At 36.4% G+C, this 24,523-nt stretch overlaps 1 protein-coding gene and 1 long non-coding RNA gene across 7 annotated transcripts in view; one reads left to right on the forward strand and one right to left on the reverse strand.

The window, feature by feature from the left end:
* The window catches only part of ANAPC1 (anaphase promoting complex subunit 1), a 96,224-nt gene that overhangs the window by 39,043 nt on the left and 32,658 nt on the right, over window positions 1-24,523 (forward strand). For all 6 annotated transcript variants that reach the window (XM_042982009.1, XM_042982013.1, XM_042982014.1 and 3 more), the window contains 11 exons: window positions 2,520-2,598; window positions 3,412-3,448; window positions 3,546-3,616; window positions 6,076-6,254; window positions 9,432-9,646; window positions 11,899-12,017; window positions 17,439-17,710; window positions 20,041-20,275; window positions 21,596-21,687; window positions 23,261-23,395; window positions 23,584-23,666. In XM_042982009.1, the coding sequence (XP_042837943.1) occupies window positions 2,520-2,598; window positions 3,412-3,448; window positions 3,546-3,616; window positions 6,076-6,254; window positions 9,432-9,646; window positions 11,899-12,017; window positions 17,439-17,710; window positions 20,041-20,275; window positions 21,596-21,687; window positions 23,261-23,395; window positions 23,584-23,666 (1,517 nt within the window). The remainder of the gene's footprint in view (window positions 1-2,519; window positions 2,599-3,411; window positions 3,449-3,545; window positions 3,617-6,075; window positions 6,255-9,431; window positions 9,647-11,898; window positions 12,018-17,438; window positions 17,711-20,040; window positions 20,276-21,595; window positions 21,688-23,260; window positions 23,396-23,583; window positions 23,667-24,523) is intronic.
* On the reverse strand, window positions 1,148-24,327 carry LOC122237383. Its single transcript, XR_006215887.1, has 3 exons — window positions 24,296-24,327; window positions 20,153-20,266; window positions 1,148-1,248 (listed from the first exon to the last, which is right to left on the reverse strand). It is a non-coding gene; the product is annotated as an uncharacterized LOC122237383 (long non-coding RNA).

The raw sequence follows: 24,523 nt of genomic DNA on the forward strand, positions 1-24,523 counted from the left end.
TGGGAGGTTTTGTCAGCTATATGGATTATAAATGTTGTCTGGTTTGCAGCTGTCCTGTCTCATCATTTTCTTAATGTTTCTTTTGCAGAGCAAAATGTTTAATTTTGTTGCATCCAGTTTACCCAGTTTTTCTTTTATGGAGAGTACTTTTGGTGTCTAAGATTTCATTGTTTAACTTCAGTTCACAATTAATTTGTCCCAGAAGTTTTATAGTTTTCTGCTTTACACTTAGATCTAGAATCCATTCTGATAATTTTTTTTTAATAAGATGTGAGATTTAGGTTGAGGTTTTTATTCCATTTGGATGTCCAGTTATTTTTAACACCATTTATTGAGAAGACTATCCTTTCTGTATTGCTTTAGCACTTTTATGAAAAATTAGTTTGCCGCATTTTTGTGGGTCTGTTTCTGGGCTGTCTGTTGTAGTTTGTTGATCTGTGTTGCTGTCCACACTGTCTTGGTTACCGTAGCTGTATAGTAAGTCTTAAAATTGCTTTGTGTGATTCCTCTTTTTTTTTTTTTTTTTTAACGTTTTATTTATTTTTGAGACAGGGAGAGACAGAGCATGAACAGGGGAGGGTCAGAGAGAGGGAGGCACAGAATCTGAAACAGGCTCCAGGCTCCGAGCCGTCAGCATAGAGCCCGACGCGGGGCTTGAACCCACAGACCGCGAGATCATGACCCGAGCCGAAGTCGGCCGCCTAACCGACTGAGCCACCCAGGCGCCCCTGTGATTCCTCTTTTCATTATTCTTCTTTTTCAGAATTGTTTTATTATATGCATGTATGTATGTTTCAAGTTTTTATTTAAATTCTAGTTAACATACAGTATAATACTGGTTTCAGGAGTAGAATTCAATGATTTAACACTTACATACAACACCCAGTGCTCATCATAACAAGTGCCCTCCTTAATACCCATCACCCATTTAACTCATTCCCCTGCCCACCTCCCATCCAGCATCCCTTATTCAGTTAGTTCATGTCTGAATTCAAACCTTCAGATACAAAGGACTTTGGTAAAGGTGAGTTCCTTCACGTTCCCATCCCCTTCTCGCTGGAGCAGCCTGGGTCCTTTGTGGACCTTCCCAGAGACGGGGCCTTCCCAGGCTTATTGGAGAATTTCATGCTTTTGTTTCCTCCACAGATATCACTGCACTATAAATGTCTATGTACCCTGCTCGTCTTTTCTTTTATTCCACATCCTGCTTTTCTTCATGTTGAGAAAGGCTTCAGAGCCCCCATGACTCTGAAACAGACATGCAGGAGAGTAATTTTGCTTTTTTTAAAAAAAATGGTAGTCAAATATACATAACATATTTATATATGTATTTATAATATTTTAACTATTCTTAAGTGTACAGTTAATTCAGTGGCATTAAATATATTTATAAAATATTAAGAGCAGGTTTAGGGGCACCAGGGTGGTTCAATACATAAAGCATCTGACTCTTGATTTCAGCTCAGGTCATGATCTCACAGTTCATAAGATCGAGCTCCACATTGGAGTCCATGCTGGCAGCATGGCCTATTTGGGATTCTCCCCCTCTCTCTCTCTCGCCTCCCCCTCCTCTCAAAATACATACGTGAAAAAAAACCTTCTAAAATATTAAGAGCAGGTTAATTCCAGAACTTTTACATCCTTGATGCTTATGTAGAAACATTTAAGTGAAACCACCAAATATGTTGGTACTGTCCAACTCTGCTGGATGGGGGGAGACTTGATGTGTATCTAGCCACAAAGGGGAGCCAGAGAAATAAGAATATACCAAGTTGGTCAGCCTCCAACTTAAATTATGTTAGTCAACTTGTAGATACTTGTATTACAACTTTTCGTTGTGAGATATGATGTCAGTTAGGTTCAGGACTATGTCATTTGCAGTGCTTGTATTGGTTTAGAATATAGAGTTTTTAAGATTCTCCTGCGTTATAGTAAAATTTTAATGGAATCGTGCTGCTTTCTTTGAAAAGAAAAAAAAGCTTAGTGCAGGTGCAGATATTGGTGGTAGCAAATATTCAAATGAGACCTTTGAAGGCCAAAGTGAAGGGTGTGGGTTAGGGTTCACCTAACCAGAAACAACCCAAGTGTTTGTCAGTTTATGAATGGAGAAAGTTTGGTACATCTGTGTAATGGAATACTACTTAGCAATAAAAAGAAACCAACTACAGACGCACGCAGTAATGTGAATGAATCTCAGAGGGATGCTAAGTTGAAGAAGTAGGACACAGAAGCTTATATAATCTAAGATTCCATTTATGTGATATTGTTGAATAGGCAAAACCATAGGGAAAGAAAACAGGAGTTGTTTCCTGTGCTGGGTGTAGGAGGAGTAGATTGATTACAAAGGGTGCAGGGAGCGTTTTGGTGTGATAGAAGTGTTCCACATCATGATTGTAGTAGTGATTGTATTATTGTATGTTGTCAACACTCAAAGCTGTACACCTAAAATAGATGAATTTTCCTCTGTGTAATTATACGTCATTCGTTTGAAAAATAATGTAAATTTTCTCCTTATGCAGAGTATTGCGCTCTACATACTTGGTAATGAGAGCTCTGTTTCTGATGAATCTTCACAGTATTTATCCAGGATAACTATAGGTAAGTCAGTGTAATGTTAGACTTCCCAAAATGAATTTTTTCCCCCAAAACACAGTTTTACAAATGTTAATATCAGAATTGAGATTAAAAAATTAAAGATTTCCTAAGTGTTCTAGAGGCCATGTCTTGCCTCATTTTAGTGGTGGCCTTTTGCACTGTTCTTGTCCGTGGTTTATAGCTAATTTTCAGAGACCAGGAGTACTTCAGATCTAACAAATTTTACATTTTTTCAATGTATGTAAAAAGGACTTATTTTATTTTATTTTTATTTTATTTTTTGTCCATAATCTTAATCTTACTGTCTTCAGTATCCCCTTTGCAAAGTACGGTAACATATTCAAAGATTCCAGCAACCAGGCATAGACATCTCTGAGGACTATTATTTGGCCTACCACAGAGTATTAATTTACATTTAATGAAATTATTGACATAATTGAGTTTAAGTCAATTATTTTTATAAGTTTCTCTATTCAGGTTCTGTTTTAGTCGGTGTGAGCCTCTGTACTAAATGTACCATAAATTAAGTGGCTTAAACAACAAACTATTTCTCACAGTTCTGGAGGTAATGAAACCCAAGATCAGAGTGCCAGCGCGGTCATTTTCTGGTGAGAACACAGATTCCTGGTGTGCAGATGGCTTTCAAAAAAGGACTGTTTTGGCCTCAGGGAAATTATTATACTTTCCAGCCTGCCAGAGGACTGCTTACTTTTTTTTTAGGAGTTGTTTGAATTTTCATTTCCAAGTGTCTTCTGGTATATGTTCTCTTTATCAGGATAACTATCAAAATAAAATTTCCTTTTCATTGCCTTTTAGCCCCCCAGAAGTCACAAGCAGAACAAGAAGAAAACAGGTGATTTTTATTCAGATAATGCTTTTATATTAAAAATATAAAACATTATTGCATTTTACTATTCTTTTTAATATTTTTATGTTTTCTTCTCTTACAGGTTTAGTTTCAGGCATTCTACATCAGTTTCTAGTCTAGCTGAACGATTAGTCGTCTGGATGACTGATGTAGGTAAGGTAGTCTTTGTTACTTTTCATGTGTCTTTGAGATACTGGTGAGAACCCCCTGCTTTCCCTGGACACCTCCTTGTTCAGTAGGCCGTGCTTCTTCACAGCGAGCTAGAACTGGGAAGCAGGAGAAGAGAGGGACTCTCGTTCTATGAAAGGATCCTGCAGGACCAGTGTTAAGGCGCTTCAAGCCTCACTTCCTTTCCCTGACCATGTCATACCTTCCGGATTATAATACCTAGTATACCAGCTTTTATCTCTCGATGGGTCAGAAATGTTTATTTGCTTCACCTTAGGCCAATTAAAGCTGTAGCTAAGTGGACTGGCCTTAGAATGGAGAACTATAATCACTACACATACAGACTTGAAGCAGTTGTAATACTCAGATATCAGAAAGTATTTCTGGCTAATTGTAAAAGTAATTGTACAAACACTTCAGGGTGTGTTTTTGAAGAATATAGGCTAGTGGTTTCGGCTCCAAGATGAGGATAGAGCTGGAAAGAGGGAAAGGGAGGAAAGGAGTTCCCTGTTCTCTTTTCTCGAAGCCAGTGCTCTTAGGATTTAAATGGAGTAAAATACTAAAGACCTTTTTTTTTTTTTTTTGAAAATAAAGAACTAAAAATTTTAAATTATGGATATGAAGATATAAAAAATGACAATGTTATCATATAGTCTGTTATAAAATAATGGTGTAATGAATATTACAGGATGTCTGAGTTCTTATTTAAAGAATATTCTAAACGACTTAGTTTTTCACTGTTGTTTTAAATATGCTCTCATGAAAATTACAGTATTATTGTATAGTATTACAGATAAGATACCTGTGCTGAAAAACATTAGATGAGTTAGTTCTGTCCATTTGTATATCATATGATATTTAATAAAAGTGTTATTCTCGTAGAAGGGAACATTTTTACCTCAATAATTAATCAACTTCCAATATTAATAAATAATATATAATAGTATAAAATTGAGAAATTCGTTATAGGAAAAATAAATTTTAATTTACCTAAGGTCTTGAAAATTTTAAATATGAAGTATGGTATAATATAAAAGAATGCATAAAATGTGTATGTTTAGAGGTCACCTACCATTGTAAGTAGAACATTGCTAGTGTACTAGAAGGCCCTTGCATGTCCATTCCGTGTGATATCTTTCTCTCACACAGCCTACTGCTGCAGGCTAAACTGAGGTTTTTTATTACCTTCCCTCATTCTTTTTTCTTTTTTTAAATGCTTATTTTTCAGAGAGACAGAGAGAGTGAGCAAGGGAGGGGCAGAGAGAGAGGGAGACACAGCAACTGAAGCAGGCTCCAGGCCCTGAGCTGTCCGCACAAGCCTGATGTGGGGCTCGAACCCACGAACTGCAAGATCATGACCCAAGCCAGTTGTTCGCTTAACTGAGCCACCAGGCGCCCCGTTCCCTCATTACTTTCATAGTTTTATCATCTTTTTTTTTTTTTAAATGTGTATTTATTTTTAAGAGAAAGGGAGAGATAGAGCATGAGCGGGGGAAGGGCAGAGAAAGAGGGAGACACAGAATCTGAAGCAGGCTCTAGGCTCTGAGCCATCAGCACAGAGCCGGACATGGGGCTTGAACTCACAAACTGTGAGATCATGACCTGAGCCGAAGTTGGATCATTAACCAACTGAGCCACCCAGGCGCCCCCATAGTTTTATCATCTTTATCTGTTGCTTGGTGTTGTAGGTCTTTGAACTTCATATAAATGAATGTAGATATAAATTGTTTTTTTCACTCAATTCATCCGTATTAACTCATGTAGCAGATCATTCATTTTCACTGCTCTATACTCTATGGTTTGAATATATTCCAGTTTATTCTATTGATGATAGCAGTTGGGCTGTTTCCTCCCTACCCTTTTTTTGTCATAGTGAGTGAATAGCGTTGCTAATCAGTATGTTAATACTTGTGACTGGTGCACATGTACACAAATTTCTGTATGGCTGTTAATGGACCATAAGGGGTGGACCTATGTGTACATGCTGTGTGTTTTCCAAAGTGATTGTACCACTACCAACTGTGGATGGGAATTACTATTTTTCTACATAGTTGCCAACACTTGGTGTTGATTTACTTTATTTAATATTTGTCAAATGAATGAAATTATATATTTAGTAGTTTTTAATTTGAACTTTCCTGATCACTCAGGAAATAAACCATCATTTCATATGTTCATTGACCATTTGTGTTTCTTTTTTGGGAAATGTCTTTTTGTCCTTCCTGTCTTTCCTGTTGGGTTCTCTTTTTCTGAAGGTTTTTAGTTCTTTTAAAGAGACCTTTTATACTAATCCCTGATGTTAAGACATTAGTCTGGTAGTAAGGTGAACGGAATCAATTTCTCTTTTTATTTGTCAGGATGGATATTGATTAATTTCAGACAGAGGATAATTGGGACAATAGCAGGTCTGAATGAAAAATGTTCTCCTTTCCTTTCATCACAAGGTTTCACTTTAAGAGACTTGGAAACTCTTCCCTTTGGAATTGCTCTTCCCATCAGAGATGCAATTTACCACTGTCGTGAACAGCCTGCTTCAGACTGGCCAGAAGCTGTCTGTCTCCTGATCGGACGGCAGGATCTGTCCAAACAGGCCTGCGAAGGAAACTTGCCCAAAGGGAAATCTGTGAGTATTAACACTGAAAGTTCAAAGTTCAGGTTTAGTCTCAAAATCGAAGTAGAAATCTTCATTTTTCTCTTAAGTCTTTTTCCAAGTGTATATATCAGTTTGTCTTTTATGTTTTATGCCATGGGGTTTATAATTGGGCAGATACTCTTATTTATGAATTGACATGGGAACAGAGATTTTGTGAAGGCTCTGTTTTTGCCTAGACTTTGCTTTGAGTTAGGACAAGTGCTGAGTGTATACATCCAGTACCATGACTCTTTCTCTACTTGTTGGTAGTGAAATTGGTAAGTAACTACTTTCGTAGTTAATAGCCTCATGTTGAATATGTAACTATTTTCTCTTTCCTACTTTTTTTGATGTGAATTTCTCGATTTTAACCTTTGAAATAGATGTAAATACATCTGTTTAATCACATAAAACTGAAGTCGCAGGAAAAAGTTCTTTGGGAGCTGGGATAAGAGACACTAAAGTTGTTTAGAAGATGTCTTAGATTATCCCTCCTGAAATTCTTTCCTTTGTCAGTCTTCCAATCTGCTTTTACTCTTTTTATTATTATTATTATTATTATTATTATTATTATTACTATTATTATTTTTAATTATTTTTTAACTTACATCCAAGTCAGCATATGGTGCAACAGTGATTTCAGGAGTAGATTCCTTAATGGCCCTTATCCATTTAGCCCATTCCCCCTCCCACAACCCCTCCAGCAACCCTCTTTGTTCTCCATATTTAAGAGTCTCTTATGTTTTGTCCCCCTCCCTGTTTCAATATTATTTTTGCTTCCCTTCCCTTATGTTCATCTGTTCTGTGTCTTAAAGTCCTCATATGAGTGAAGTCATATGACATTTGTCTTTCTCTGACTAATTTCGCTTAGCATAATACCCTCTAGTTCCATCCACATAGTTGCAAATGGCAAGATTTCATTCTTTTTGATTGCCGTGTAATACTCCATTTGTGTGTGTGTGTGTGTGTGTGTGTGTGTGTGTGTGTGTGTGTGTGACATCTTCTTTATCCATTCATCCATCAGTGGACATTGGGCTCTTTCCATACTTTGGCTATTGTTGATAGCGCTGCTGTAAACATTGGGGTGCATGTACCCCTTTGAAACAGCATACCTGTATCCCTTGGATAAAAACCTGGTTAGTTCAGTTGCTGGGTCATAGGGTAGTTCTATTTTTAATTTTTTGAGGAACCGCCATACTATTTTCCAGAGTGGCAGCACCAGTTTGCATTCCTACGCTTTTACTTCGTTTTTTAAAAGTTTATTTATTTATTTTTAGAGAGAAAGTGTGCGCACGTGTGCCTGCACATGGGGGAGGGGCAGAGAGAGAGGGAGAGACAAAGAATCCTAAGCAGGCTCCGTGCTGTTAGTGTGGATCCCAACGTGGGGCTCAAACTCACCAACTTAACTGTGAGATCATGACCTGAGCCAAAACCGAGTTGGATGCTTAACCAGCTGAGCCACCCAGGCACCCACCCCCCCCAGTCTGCTTTTATAAAGAATGGGTTCTGAGAAGACTACCAATAGAAAATCAAATACATCATTACTCTCTAATGATCTCTCTTTTAAAATCAGTCGTTTTTAAGACTTAAAAATGGAATTTCTGGTACTTCTTTTAGAACTCTATTTAGCTTAAAAAAAAAAAAAAAATGGTAGTATTGCATTACCCTGAGGATCAGAGAGGATTCTGGGATGGTTTTTCCACTCCAGGTGACTCTTCAACTTTGTTTATATCCCTAAGAGAATAGCACACATTTGCCTCATCACTTACTAGCTTTTGAACATATTAATCAAAATGTAACTATTTATAATCCACATTAGGTCTTAGGCTATTAATGCTTCTTCAGACCTTCTGAGTCTGTATCACAATTTGCCTGCTGGGTCTGTGACAGAAGCTGTTGCTGTGGATCCCATCTCCATCAGTGTTGGCCCAGCATACCTTGCTTTTTATCTATACTTGTATAACAGCTCTTAGTTGAATTACTATTTGTCTTGTTCTAAACAGAAAACCATTTTTTTTTTTTTTTGCTAATAATATGATGATCCTTTTATTTACCAAGATAAATTTTAGTATTTAGACTTGTTTTGTTACTATTATGAGAGCAGTTTAACATCATTAGCACTAAAACCGAATGATATTGATAATCTTTGATTTGTATTTAGGTGTGATTTTAAGTAATTCTGTCTAAATTCAATTTGTTCAGTTATTTGAGGCTACCTTTTATAACTCTTCTATTTTCAGTGCATTGGCTATTTGAGTCTATACTTTATAGCAAACTCATCCATTAGAATATAGTTTTTTTCAAAATTAGATATTCCATAGGAACCATAATGAATATTTATGAACTAAGTAAGAAGGATTGGTTAATCATATCTATTATTTTTTTTCCAGCTAATGTTGCTTCCACATTAAATGTCATAAAACATTAGCATTTTAAATGGAATTAATTTTTTGTTAAAGGAGTATAAAATCCTTGAGAGAAAATGAGAAGATTTCATGCTATTCATACCTAGGTTGAAGTGTGATTGAATTATTTGGATGGGGAAGGCTCATATGAAAGCACATGCTGAGCTTCTGAGAAAGAATGATAATCAAGGGATTAACCCTTCTCGCTTGTTTTGCTGCAGTCTGATTAAGAAATCCAATTAAGAAACATCCTTATAAAAAAGTGAAAATCAATTATGATCCATTTTAAAGTACTAAAGTAAGAAAGTACTGTTAACTTTCTCCAGTCTTTGGTATATACCCTTCCAGGTTGTTTTCTTCTGCTTATATTAATCAAAGATATTATTTAAGTTAGCCTGGGTTCTTCAGTAATAGTGAGTGGGTTTCATATTCCACTTCTAGTAATTTGTTTCCTTTTTAGAACATTTAGGATATAGTTATATTTTTATTATTTATTTAGAATGTTTCTCTAATGGAGTCAGCTGACTATTGTCCTAAATCTAATGTTTTTTCCCTTAGCTCAATAAAGAATTTTCCCAAGTGAGCAATATGATTGTACTTTTAAAAAAGACTTCTAGATTGAAGTCCCAGTATACACTGGGTACCCAAACCAGCTTTGTTCTCTGTACTGATAGAGTCATAGTGCATCATCCTATATATCTTTGTATTCAGTGAGTGCATGGTGGTTGGTTTTTAAATTATTACAACCAAGTCTGTTACTCAGGTGCTCTCATCAGATGTTCCTTCAGGAACAGAAACTGAGGAGGAAGATGATGGCATGAATGACATGAATCAGGAAGTTATGTCATTAATATGGAGTGAAGATTTAAGGGTGCAGGACGTGCGAAGACTTCTTCAAAGTGCGCATCCTGTCCGTGTCAATGTAGTACAGTATCCAGAACTCAGTGACCATGAGTTTATTGAGGAAAAAGAAAACAGGTAAAGGAAACATGTCATTATCACTTGTCGGTGTTTTTTTTTTTTTTTTTTAATGTTTATGTATTTATTTTGAGAGAGAGAAAGTGTGCACATGGGGGAGAGGCAGAGAGAGAATCCCAAGCAGGGGTTGCACTGTCAGAGCAGAGCATGACGCGGGGCTCAATCCCACGAATCATGAAATCATGACCTGAGCTGAGATCAAGAGTCAGACACTTAATGGACTAAACCACCCAGGCGCCCCTCTTGTCAATGTTTTTTTGTGCTTTAAAACCCTAAAAAGATACTTCGGAGTTAAAAGTACCATGTATTTTAAGTTTTTGTTCAAAGTTGGTAAACCATAACATTTTTTCAAAGTATTTGAAACGTAAGAGTATCTGATGACATAAGTGACCCTCCTCTCGAAATATAGCTATGTGCTATTTAGAAAAGGTGACTCTAAGACCATTTTGCTTAATATAAAGTTTTTAGTGTAGTTTAAACTTATACCAGTAAGTTTTTTTCTGATCTGATCAGTAATACTCTCTGAAACTTCTCTGCTGCCATTCTCTAACATACATTATTTCTGTTGGTAATTGTAAGACTCAGTAGTACCCATTCTGTGACATTTCAGGGTTGTTGCCTTGGGACAATTCCACTTATATTTTAAAATTCTTTCCTGTCCTGTTAACCTGCCTTGTATCTATCCTCTGTAATTTTTCCACCATGATTTTCTGGTTCTCCTTAACTTTGCTTACTGTGGTACTGCTTTAAGGGGAAGGACCATCCACACTTAGCCTCAGGGTGCTGAAGATCTGAATTAGTCATAATCTTCCTCTCACACTTTCCTCTCCATATATACCTAGGTAATAGAGGAGATTGAGTGACAGAGAAGTTGTGTGAAAGCCTAGGTTGGCCACTATCCGCTGGGTATCTTTGGATGAATTACTTAACTTCTTGTTGCCTCAACTATAAGAATAGGCATAATTGTAGCATTCGTACATCACAAGGTTGCTCTGTGTGTACAGTGAGTTATTTCTACATAGTGGTTAGAACACTGTCCAGTATGTAGTAAAGCTGAATGCAGTTAGCCATGATTATTAACTGAGTTCATTGATACGATGCTAGTTTTTTTTTTTTTTTTTTTACCTTTTAATATCTCTGAAATCAGAATGTTTTTCAGTCAATAGGTATTATAGTTTAATTGGCAATATTTTTTTAGTGCTTCATGAAATAGTGATGCGTCTTGTAATCAGTGACATCTTAAATAGAAAGGATTACAGTATTGTTATCCGTTATCCATTTGTGGATTATATTTAAGGTTTCTGCTAAAAACATTCTATGGGATTGCCTTGAATTTTTCTGATTCTAAATTAACGTGGGGCATTGTTCCTAAAGAATCTTAGGACAGCAAATTTTCCTCACCAAAAAATTAGAAAAGCTGTATGTGTATACAGTTAGAGAACGTGCTTATGAATAGCTTTGTCTGCAGAGAAAAAGCCTCTGAAGGGATTTTTTTGTGTCTTCAGATATAACTTGTGTTAAGTGTTTGTTTCCTGATTATAAATGCCCCTACTTCCACAATTTCTGTTTGATTTTTCTTTTTAAGGGGCTACATGGAACAGGATTTAATATAGAAACAAGAGTGGTGTATTAGTTTCAAACTAGAGCCCACTGAAGCCATTTTAACCTTGAATATAACTGATTTATAATGCTATTAATCCTATAAATCTTGGCCATCATGTAAGTGAAACTAATTATTTTTTCCCTGGAGACACTATGAAATCCACTGGCTTCCAATATAGGGAGTTTCTTTCCTGTGTACAGGCCACAGAGGTAGCACTACTCAGGCTTTGGTGGCAGAAAGGATGGGAGGAGGATCCCAGAGATGTAGTGGATGCAGTTAGTCTGAAAATAACAAAACGAGGAAACCCAAAACATACAACATTTTCCTTTGAGCAGGTTAGCATCAGAGTGGAATTTTACATTTCTCTTTGTGGATGTCCAGGGAGAGTTGGCTTGATTTATAGCCCATCTGGTTTTCACTTAAAGCAAATATGAAAAGAAAGGAAATGTATCTCTCTCTTAGAATTTCTAAGGGGAACAGAGTATTAAAATGAGAATAACCACGTTTGGATCACATCTTTGTTTGGATTTACTTTGATGTGATTTCATCTTACCAGCACTTCTTCTTTTGGAATACTTTCCTACAGATTACATTCCAGTTTCTTTTTGCTTAAAGGTTTTTCACATGTTGGTTTTGATTTTAATTATAGATTGCTCCAGTTGTGTCAGCGAACTATGGCCCTTCCCGTAGGACGAGGAATGTTTACCTTGTTTTCATACCATCCTGTTCCAACGGAACCACTGCCTATTCCTAAATTGAATTTGACTGGTATGTTAAATTCTGTGCTCAGCAAGAAAGGAAAATGATTAAGTATTATTTTTAGTGGCGTTGTTGAATTGTTTTAGTTAAAACCAAAGAAGTGTTCTTTCTATCCCCAGTGATTTCATATATTATTAATAGCTACTCTAGTGGTTGTCAAAGCTCAAATAGCAAAGCACAGTAAACATTGAGGGACGTAGCATGGAGCCTGTTACTAAGTTTTGCTTTTAATGAAACCATTTCATGATATAAAAAGGCACTTGGGAAAGTTTAGAAAGATACTGATAATGGTGAGGTTATTGAACTTTAAATACTCTTAAAGTAGAATATGTAAATGGTCAAGTACAGTAGTCTCACTTGGTAGGGTTCACTGGTGTTAACATTTTGGTATGTATGGTTCTCAGTTTTTTCTATTTTATAATTTTATATGTGCTTAATTATCAGCAAATTTGAATCTGTTTTAGAAATTGTTTTAAAATTTACTGTAGAGGGAGAATCCTTTCATACCTACCAAACATAGGTGTACAATTATATTGTGTATATGTGTAGGTAGGTAGGTATTTGTATACACGTTTTTAATCAACAACTTGATTTTTTGTTTGCTCCAGAGTATTTTATTTAATGGAATATAGTTTATGTAAACAACCTGGTTTTGTTGGAAGTTATCATTTTTTTTTGCTATTATAAACATGTTGTCAGGAGGGTGTAGTCATTTAGTTTAATTGCTTTAAAAGTGGAATTCCTAGGACAGCTAGATTTTTAAGGCTTTGATATAACATATTGTTAAATTACCTTTCTGGTTGGTTGTGTGGATTTTTACTTCTGTGAGATGGAAGTGTGTTCATGTCTCAATATTATGGGTTACAGTGGGTTTTATAGTGCATGCTCACCTAATGCTAGTTTGAATATGTTCTCAAGGTGCTGGTTGTGTACATTGAAATTATCATTGAAAATTCCTGAACTATAATATGTGTGGTTTCATGAGACCTCTACAAAATATATATATTATACATGCAGTAATATATATAATATATGGAAATATAATTCCACAGTGTTTTAAGTTGCACAATTTAATAAAATCCAGGGTCCCACTTAGATATGTGGAGATCTTGCACATTTAGTAGCATACGGAAAATGAGAGAAGAACACATTTTCATCTTATTATATCTGTTCTGGAGCCCTAATCTTATTTAGAGATACAGCAAGCAGAATTACCTTCAGTATTTGAATTGTTCTCCCTCTTAGAGATGAAGCAGTATGGCAAAATTTGACTAATTACTGAATCTTAGAGAACAGGGTATATAGGTGTTCATTCTATTAATCTTTCAACTGTTTGAAGGTTTTCATATAAAGAATTTGGGTTAAAAAGAAAATAATCTCATGCAAAGTTGGCAAATGTTAAAATGTATTAAATCTGGGCAGTGATGCTTGGGTGGGTGTTAAAATATAAATACATGAATCGTCTTGTTTTCTGAATACATTTAATTAAATTTGTATATTCAAATTTGCATGTTCTGACATTCATCCAAACTTTTATTTAGCCATTTTGGCAAGCTCTTCCCCCCCAAAAAACTTATTATCTTGTTTTAATAATAAATTAATTTAGGAAAAGATACTTTCTTAGAATAAATAGCTCCTTAACTCACACTGTTACACCCTATTTGTGCTTTTGTGTGTTGTTATTCTTATTGAAGAAAATTTGTTTTAGCCTTTGCCTGTCATTTTCTCTTGTGTGTAAATACTCTGTCTTATGCATATGATGATTGTCTTAGAAAGTGAGTTTTTTCATTATTAATCTTTCTGCCTTTTGAGAAAGTAAAAATATACTTTATGAACTTGTCACCCTGTGTGGTGCTGTCATGCACCAGCATTTGAGTTAGCTCTTAGGTACGCAAAGTAAAACAAACATATTTTACTTTGTGTGTATGTATATGTATACCAACTCCAATTAAGACATTATGCATCTATTTGAAATTTATTTTACATAACTTCAGAACTCCTTTAAAACCATATTTTCAAATGTGTAGTGAACTGTGCAATTTTGTGCAATATTTGGAATACTTAAACATTCATCCATGGCGTGACTTAATTAATACAGAATATTAAAGATATAAAAAGAATTTGTATTTGCCAGTACACAGTGTAGATCAAAACCAAAAGACTCAAGGAATTCTAAGAGAGCATAGCATCATGAACACTTTTTTAAATTTATTTGTTTTAATGTTTATTTATTTATTTATTTATTTATTAACGTTTTTATTTTTGAGACAGAGAGAGACAAAGCATGAACGGGGGAGGGTCAGAGAGAGGGAGACACAGAATCCGAAACAGGCTCCAGGCTCTGAGCTGTCAGCACAGAGCCCGACGCGGGGCTCGAACTCACGGACCGCGAGATCATGACCTGAGCCAAAGTCGGCCGCTTAACCGACTGAGCCACCCAGGCGCCCCATGTTTATTTTTGGGAGAGAGGCAGAGGGTGAGCAGGGGAGGTGTAGAGAGAGGGAGACACAGAATCCGAAGCAGGCTCTAGGCTCTGAGCTGTCAGCACAGAGCCCTTGCAGCTCAAACTCACAAACTGCAAGATCATGACCTGAGCTGAAGTTGGATGCTTAACCAACTGAGCCACCCAGGCGCCCCATAATTTACATTGTTCTTAAACATATTGACCATAAAATTTAATTCAGCAAATACTCTTTATGGTTCACTGGGTAACTTGAGTCTATAAAATTATACTTTTTATTGTACTATCTGATTGCAATTTGGCGTCTTTAACAATTGCAAAATTAGATACTTATAGAGAGATAAACATGTATTGATAAGAGAGCAAATTTTAAAGGTTCTTGTCTCTTTTTAAAGGTCCTTATCTCTTTTTAGAATCTATTTTTCTTTAATGTCCAGAGAAAAATGTAGGATGCATATTTAGAATTAACATCAGTGTCATCAATCACAGGTTAGAGTTTATTATTCATCTAGCTTAACTTTAATGTTAGTCTCCATTTTATTATTTTTTAATTTTTAATTTTATAAATTTCTTTTAATGTTTACTTTTTGAGAGAGAGAGACAGAGTGCAAGCCCGGAAGAGGTAGAGAGAGGAGACAAAGAATCTGAAGCAGGCTCCAGGCTCTGAGCTGTCAGCACAGAGCCCGACGGAGGGCCCAAACTCACGAACTGTGAGATCATGACCTGAGCCAAAGTCATATGGATTCTTAACTGACTGAGCCACCCAGGCGCCCCATTTTATTATTTTTTAGACCTGTTTTTTTTTTTTTTAATGTTTGTTTATTTTTGAGAGACGGAGAGTCAGCGGAGGAGGGGCAGAGAAAGAAAGGGAGACACAGAATCCGAAACAGACTCTAGGCTCTCAGCTGTCAGCACAGAGCCCGATGCGGGGCTGACTCACAAACTGCAAGATCATGACCTGATCCGAAGTCAGATGCTTAACCAACTGAGCCATCCAGGGCCCCCCTAGAACTTTTTTTTTTTTTCATTTATTTATTTTGAGAGAGAGAAAGAGAACATGTATGTGTGAGCATGTTGTGAAGGGGCAGAGGGAGAGGGAGACAATCCTGAGCTGGATCTGCGTTGTCAGCGTGGAGCCCAATGTGGGCCTCAAACTCACGAACTAGGAGATTGTGACCTGAGCTGAAATCAAGAGTCAGACCCTTAAGCCACCCAGGTGCCTCTTTATTTTTATTATTTTTTTTAATAAGCTTTTTTCTGTTTGAAAGAAAAATTTCAAAGCAGTAAGTATCCTAATCAGATCTGATTAAAGTTAAATTGGCATCAGTTATCTGATTTTAGCCCCATGTATTTTAGCAAAAGGATGATGAATTATTTTGTTTTTAAAGTAATTATTATTATTTTTGGGGGGTAGAGTTGACACATAATGTTACATTAGTTTCAGGTGTACAGCGTAGTGATTCAATAACTGTGTTATCCTCACCACAAGTATAGGTACCATCTGTCACCATAGAATGTTGTTATAATGCCATTGACTATATTCCCAATGCTGCACCTTTTATTTCTGTGACTTACTCATTATATAACTGGAAGCCTGTATCTCCTTCCCACTCTCCTTCACCCATTTTGGCCATTGCCCTATTCCCCTCCTTTCTAGTAATCATCACTTTATTCTCTGTATTTATAGGTCTGATTCTGCTCTTTGTTTATTCATTTCTTTTGTTTTTTAGATTCCACATATAAGTGAGATTATATAGTATTTGTCTTTATCTGTTTGACTTACTTCACTTAGCGTAATACCTTCTAGGTTCATTCATGTTGTTGTAAACGGCAAGATCTCATACCTTTTAATGGCTGAGCAAAATTCCTCTGTGTGTGTGTGTGTGTGCTTGTGTGTGCGTGCGTGCGTGCGTCTTTGTGTGTGTATATGTGTATGTGCATGCCCATGCTACATCTTTATTCATTTGTTGATGGATGCTTGGGCTGCTTTCATATTTTGGCTATTGTACATAATACTATAGTAAGCATAGGGGTGAATGTATCTTTTCAAATTAATGCTTTTGTTTTTGAGGGGTAGTGAATACCCAGTAGTGGAATTACTGGATTAAATGGTATTTCTGTTTTTAAATTTTTGAGGAACTTCCATAGTGTTTTCCACATTTATATTCTCACTAACAATGCACAAGGGTTCCTTTTTCTCCACATCCTTGTTAACATTTGTTAATTCTTGTCTTTTTGATTCTAACCATTCTGATAGGTGTAAAGTGATAGTTCACTGTGGGTTTGATTTGCATTTCCCAGATGATTGGTGATGTTGAATGTCTTCTCATATATGTTAGCCATCTGTATGTCTTCTTTGGAAAGATGTCTATTCAGAATCTCTGCCCATTTTTAATTAGATTTTTTTTTTTGATGTTGACTTGTAGAAGTTGAATATTAACCCCTTATTAGATATATCATTTTCAAATATCTTCTCCCATTCAGTAGGTTGCCTTTTTGTTTTGTTGATGGTTTCCTTTGCTGTACCAAAGCATTTTATTTTGATGTCATCCCACTAGTTTATTTTTGCTTTTGTTTCCCTTGCTTTAGGTGACATAGTTAGAATAATGTTGCTTTGGCTGATATCAAAGAAATTACTGCCTATGTTCTCTTCTAGGAGTCTTTTGGTTTCACTTCTTGCATTTAGGTCTTTAATCCTTTGGAGTCTATTTTTATATATGGTGTAAAAAAGTGGTCCAGTTTCAGATAATGAATTATTTTAAACAAGTAGTATTTTTCCACCTTGAATCAGGTTTGACGTACATGTATAAAAGTTTAAGTACTCACAGTAACCTAATATCATTCCAACTATTATGGGGTTAAGGGTTTCAAATGTAGAAAAGGTAATCTCGTTTTCAAAAATCTAAATTGAATAATTACGGATTTATGAATTATTACTCTCTCAATTTTAAATTCGTTTGCCTGAATAGGACGGGCCCCTCCTCGGAACACAACAGTAGACCTTAACAGTGGAAACATCGATGTGCCTCCCAACATGACAAGCTGGGCCAGCTTCCACAATGGTGTGGCTGCTGGCCTGAAGATAGCCCCTGCCTCCCAGATCGACTCAGCTTGGATTGTTTATAATAAGCCTAAGCATGCTGAGTTAGCCAATGAATATGCTGGCTTTCTCATGGCCCTGGGTCTGAATGGGCACCTTACCAAGCTGGCTACTCTCAATATCCATGACTACTTGACCAAGGTGAGACTCTCAGCTCCTGGCATTGTGCCTCACCTGGGCCACTGCAGTAGCTCCTAATCGTTCTGTTTGCTCTTCTTTATTTTTGTTCCTCTAAATCCATTGTTCTCACAGCAGGCAGAGTGATCTTTCTAAAGACTTCCCGTGTCAAAACTTTTTAAAGATTTTGCATTGCTCTTGATACACATGCCAGGAGTCTATGTGATCCCACTCGTCCAACTTGGCTTTGTATCTCTCATCCCCTTGCTCTCCACATTCCAACCATAGGGACTGGCCATTTGAGCTTCTTGGTAAACCACATTTTTTCACATCAGAGCTTGGCAAACCAAACTCTTTCTCTTGGTGTGAACTCTTCCATTTTTATGTCATAAAAATTCACCCATTTAAAGTCTACAATTCAGTGGTTTTTAGTGTATTCAAAGAATTGTATATCCATTACTGTTGTTAATTTTGGAACATGTTCATCAGTCCATAAAGGAATCTCATAGCCAATAGCAGTAACTCCATTCCCTTTTCCCTCTAGCCTCTGGCAACCACAGGTCTACTTTCTGTCTCTATGGATTTACTGATTCTGGACCTTTCATATAAATGGAATCATAAAATAGGTGGTCTTTTATGACTGGCTTCTTTGTCTTACCATAATGTTTTCAAGGTTTGTTCATGTTGTATCATGTATTAGCACTTCATTCTTTTTTATTGCTCAGTAGATACTCCATTGTATGGATATACTGTATCCATTCATCAGTTAGTGGATATTTGGGTTATTTCTACTTTCTAAGTGTTATGATTAGTGATGCTGTAAACACATGCATGTTTTTGTGTGGACGTACGTTTTCATTTCTCTTGGATATATTCCTAGGAGTAGAATTGCTGGGTCATGTGGTAAATGTTTGTTTAAATTTGAGGAACTACCAAACTGTTCCCAGAGTGGCTGTACCTTTTTACGATCCCACCGGCAATACATCAGGATTCTAGTTTCTCCGCATTCTTGCCAACACTTGTCTGTCTTTTTAATTGTAGTCATCCTAGTAGGTGTGAAGTAATATCTCCTTGTTTTGGTTTGCGTTTCCCTGATGGCTAATGATGTTGAGCATCTTTTCATGTGTTCATACACCATTTGTAAGTCTTCTTTGGAGAAATGTCTGTTCAGATCCTTTATTTTAAAATTGGGTTGCCTTAACCAAGTTGTATTTTTTTATATATTCTAGATACTAAGTTAATTAACAGATAAGTGATTTGCAAAAATTTTCTCCTATTCTGTGGGCAGACTTTTCACTTTCTGATGGTATCCTTGAAGCACAAAAGTTTTTAATTTTAATGAAGTCCAGTTCATCTACTTTTTAATTTTTTTATTAAAAATTTTTTTTAAATTTATTTTTGAGAGAGAGAGAGAGACAGCGTGTGAGCAGGGGAGGGGCAGAGAGAGAGGGAGACACAGAATCCAAAGCAGGCTCCAGGCTCTGAGCTGTCGGCACAGAGCCCAACCCAAGGCTCGAACTCACACACTATGAGATCATGACCTGAGCTGAAGTCAGACACCCAACCGACTGAGCCATCCAGGCGCGCCTCATCTATTTTTTTAATTGCTGTGCTTTGGTATCATATTTCATTGCCTAACCCATGGTCCTGTTGCATTTATACTTGTGCTTTCTTCCAGGAGTTTTATAGTTTTAGCTCTTACATTTAGTTCTGTGATCCATTTTAGAGTTAATTTTTGTGAATGATGTGAGGAAGGGGTCCAACTTTATTCTTTTGCATGTGGTCTACAATGATCACAGCACCATTTTCTGAAGACTATTCGTTTCTCATTGAGTTGTCATGGCATCTTGTGGTCACTTAACCGTTAATGTGAAGGTTTATTTTCTGAATCACATCAGAGCCATTTACATGTTGTTCTCTCACCTGACCTCATTTTCTCTTACTTTCTAAAGCTAATTTCCTCCCTTTCCACTACTTTTCCTGGCTAATTTGTACTAATCCTTCTGGTCCTATTGTAAATTTTACTTCTTCAGAGATTCTTAATAATTCTCCAGCTCCTCCTAATCTAAATTAGGCTTTTTAAAAATACTATTTCATATTATTTTGTGCTTTCTCAGTATACTGCCTTTTAAATAATGTATTTGTATATTTTAATCCAACGCTTTTTTCCTCCATTAGGGCACTAGCATTGTGAGAGAAAAGAACTACGTCTGTTTAGTTTGCTGTTGTATTGTCACTTCTCACTCTGCCTGTCAGTAAAATTGCTTACTGAAAGTACCGGCAGGCAGTACTGTATTTAAGACTACATATTTGTTTTGGTAGTGATTTACATCTCATTCTACTTTCTACCTTAGGGTCATGAAATGACAAGCATTGGACTGCTCCTTGGTGTTTCTGCTGCTAAACTGGGCACCATGGATATGTCAATTACTCGGCTTCTTAGCATTCACATTCCTGCCCTCTTACCCCCAACGTCCACAGAGCTTGATGTTCCTCATAATGTCCAGGTGGCTGCAGTGGTTGGCATTGGCCTTGTATATCAGGGGACAGCTCACAGGCACACTGCGGAAGTCCTGTTGGCTGAGATAGGTACGGTATTAATAGTGCTGTGTCTTCATGAGCATACATTTTCCAAAGTAAAAATGATAGTAAAAATCATAAAAATTAAGGGAGGAGCAGGAGCCAAAGTAAAAATGATAGTAAAAATCATAAAAATTAAGGGAAAAATAGTAGCTTTTGTTAGAATATTCTCGTGCTAATTAAAAAAAAAGTAATATTTTCTGAGACTGATATTAGTGTGCAGATTATTAATTTGCATGTTTATTTGGTGAGCCCATTGTTGAGCTCCGGATCATATTTAATGAGGTAACCTTTGGTCTTTTTTTTTTCTCTCAGTACCTTTTTTTTTTTTTTTTTTTTTTAAGTTTTAGTTATTTTGAGAGAGAGAGAGTGTGCATGCATGTGCTCACACGAGTCAGTGAGGGGCAGAGAGAGTGGGAGAGAGAATCCCAAGCAGGCTCTACACTGTCAGCGCAGAGCCTGATGTGGGGCTCAAACCGACGAATCACAAGATCGTGACCTGGGCGGAAATCAAGAGCTGGATGCTTAACCAACTGAGCCACCCAGGTGCCCCTAAATGTATAAATTTAGTATCCAGCCAAACTTTTAGGATCCATACACAGAACTTCTGGCACAGTAGGGCTCACTATTATGTAGATTCAAAATAAGTGCCTAAAATACAACATTTAGCTTAAAAACATTAAGAAATTTTTTTTAATGTTTATTTTTGAGAAAGTGCGAGCATGTGTGCATGTGCAGGGGAGGGGCAGAGAGAGGGAGACACAGAATCTGAAGCAGACTCCAGGCTTTGAGCTGTCAGCACAGAGCCCGATATGGGGCTCGAACTCACATACTGCTTGATCATGACCTGAGCCTAAGTCAACCAACTGAGCCACCCTCGTTTATTTAGCCACCCGTATTTAGCTTAAAAACATAGCATCCTTCTTGTCCATCATTATCATTTGAACATGTTTTTTACCCCCTCTAATGAGTGGATTGGAAATAGCAAAACAAAAAAACAAAATGCAAGAGATTAAAAATTAAAATGTTTATGAGCACCCTTCAAGAATTTTTTTCTACTTCTTGATAACTTTTTTTTTTTTTCTTAATAAAACCCAATGTTTCACAGTGTCTGAAAGTCATTGCTTTCAAATTGGTACATGAAAAGAACCGTTTTGGGCGTTATTTTGTAGTAAACTGACAATTGTGGATACCATTTGTAGTAATGTATCTTTCTGAGTGAGGTTATATTGAATTCATGGTTCTTACGCAACTTACTAGAAAGTTAATTCTAAGACTTATGATAGAATTTTAAGAGGCCAGCTTGAACTGTGTTATTTTCTTTTACAGGACGGCCCCCAGGTCCCGAAATGGAATACTGCACTGACAGAGAGTCCTACTCCTTAGCTGCTGGCTTGGCCCTGGGCATGGTTTGCTTGGGGGTAAGCCCTCTCTGTGCCTTCACATGCCTCAGTAATAATTATCTGCATGTTGAGACAAATGATCTTGGTACTTAACTCTGAATACCACTCTGTCTTACTCTGACTTAACCTGATTCTCAGCTCTTTTTTCTTTCTGCATATTTTTCAAAGCGCTAGATTTGGAAATGGGAGAGAAATTGTATTGAAAAAGTGGGCTTTAAGGTTTATATCCCCCTGGCTTAGATGTAAATGCTCATGAATGAACTAAGGGAATAAAATATCTCCAAGAATCTAGGACATAAGATGAAGTGGTAACCCCCTCAGACAAAAAAAAAAAAAAAAAAAAGAAAATTGTGGAAATGTGTATATGATGGGGAGCTTTAAGAGTCTATAGTAGTTGCTGGAGATAAACCATGACCTTTGTTTGGCACCCTGGTATTCACTGGGATCTCAGAATGTTGCCACCGTAGTATTTGCTTTGTGGCAATGTAGTATCACTTTGATCCATCTTTAACCACATCCATGATACATAGTGTAGAATTATCAGAAACGTTTCATTAAATGACTGTCACCTAGAATGTGGGTTCCTTAACCACTAGTACAGTGTTATACTGAAACTAAATTATATAAGGAAAGTTCACTGTCTATTAGGTTTTTGATTCTTCACATTTGACACGTGAATTAAAGAGGCAGATGGTGCAATGGAAAAGCAGCATACTGGAAATTGGGATCTTGATTTGGTCCTGACGAGTGAGTTATGTCATTTAACTACGGTATTGTCGGTTGATTAAGCAACTCCATGGATTGTTTTATATCCTTGTTTATGTCCACCCCTGCCAGTTACTAGCTATGTAGCCTTGGGCTTAATATCTTGGTGCCTCACTTTCCTCATCTATAAAATGGTAGCTATTTGGTAGAATTGTTATATTAAGTAAGTTAATCCATGTTAAACATATAGAATAGTACCTGGAACAGAGAAAGTGTTCAGTAAGTTTATTATTATAGTTATCGTTGCTGATGGGGCGCCTGGGTGGCTCAGTCAGTTGAGCATCCGACTTTGGCTCAGGTCGTGATCTCGTGGTCTGTGAGTTCGAGCCCTGCGTCGGGTTCTGTGCTGACAGCTCAGAGCCTGGAGCCTGTTTCAGATTCTGTGTCTCCCTCTCTCTCTACCCCTTCCCCGCTCATGCTCTGTCTCTGTCTCTGTCAAAAATAAACATAAAAAAAATTTATAGTTATTGTTGCTGAAAGAGGTCATAGGCACAGTAATGAAAGGACTCAGGTGCTCATAGTTCAAGTCTCATTTATATATCTAGTAATTTCTTTTGTTAGTATCATTAACTGTATTATAAAGCCTTTATTTTGTGAAATGAAAGTATTAACTTAAATATATTAAGTGTTATAATTCTTAATGTGAATAATTAAGAGCTTGTTTGAATATTAAGTAGTAGTTATGAGTAGTCGTTATTTTAATTAAAAAAACCCCACAAAATACACTGCTTTCAAGTTAGTTCATTCTTTTATTTGTCAATTTGTATGTGTTATGGATCTTATTCCATAAGATTTCCTTTCACGTGTTTGTTATTTCCTTTTCCAGCATGGCAGTAATTTGATAGGTATGTCTGATCTCAATGTGCCTGAGCAGCTGTATCAGTACATGGTTGGAGGTCATAGGCGCTTTCAAGCAGGAATGCACAGGGAGAAGCATAAATCCCCAAGTTATCAAATCAAAGTAAGTCCATAGTAAAGCAACAGATCAAAATTTTGGAAGCTAAGAAGTGAATTTGCAAATAGTATGTTTCTTAATGACATTTGTATATCTGTTAATTTTAAGCATAGGCCGGAAGAAGAATTTATATTCAGAAGAATTTGTAATATTTCAGAACTCTTTTACATGAATATTTTTTTTGTTTTTGATAGGAAGGAGATACCATAAATGTTGATGTAACTTGTCCAGGTGCCACTCTAGCTTTGGCCATGATCTACTTAAAAACCAATAACAGGTATCACATTCCCTGACTCCACCCCTTGCCATGATAGTGTGGCTTCCTTTCTGACCTCAGTAGTAAAACCAGATTAATGAGTTTATTTTCCTTGTATAGATTAGCCTCATTTTAATTCTCTCCAGTACTATAAGTTGCATAGATTTTTATCTAGAAACAATATAATCTTGGGACGGTTTTTTTAAATTTTTATTTAATTCCCAATTTTTATTTCTGTTTTATAGTTGATATCAGTGACAGTAAAAGATGCCCAAATTCCTTTTCATTAATTTTGCATGTTGTTTGAGGATTGGTCAAATCAGAAAAATTTAGCATTATTCTATTCTTGGTTACCATTTGTAAAACTGATTTCTGTTTATTTCAAGAACTTTTGTAATAATCACACCATCTACCTTTCCAAGCCCAGTAATTAGTGCTGACACTTGAAAGTGTACGGTTGGCATTTATTCTTTTACATTTTACATAGAAAAGGTGGGTAGGAGACATAAACCATAGTTTAAATTTTAAGTCTTTTAATAAAGTTAAAAAATATTCTAAGATTCAAGAGAATTTTCAATGCTATAAATTTCTCCTGTTAGAAAAAGTGAATGTATGCAGAATTAACAAAGTGGCTAAAAACAGATACTTACTCATCTGTTTGGATGAATAATGTATGTCAGTGCTTTCTTGGTACTGAAGATACGAACAAAACAAAACTAAAAATATGTGCTCATAAAGCTTATGTCATAGTGGGACAGACAGTCATACATAACAAATACTGTGTTAGAAAGTATCAAGTACTGTGGAAAACAGGGTGGGGATGGAGTGGGGAGAAGGGTTTGAAATCCGGCTTGGGATTCCCATTATTTTGCCCTCTA

Source organism: Panthera tigris, chromosome A3 (genome assembly GCF_018350195.1).
Source record: "Panthera tigris isolate Pti1 chromosome A3, P.tigris_Pti1_mat1.1, whole genome shotgun sequence".
Classification (NCBI taxonomy): domain Eukaryota; kingdom Metazoa; phylum Chordata; class Mammalia; order Carnivora; family Felidae; genus Panthera; species Panthera tigris.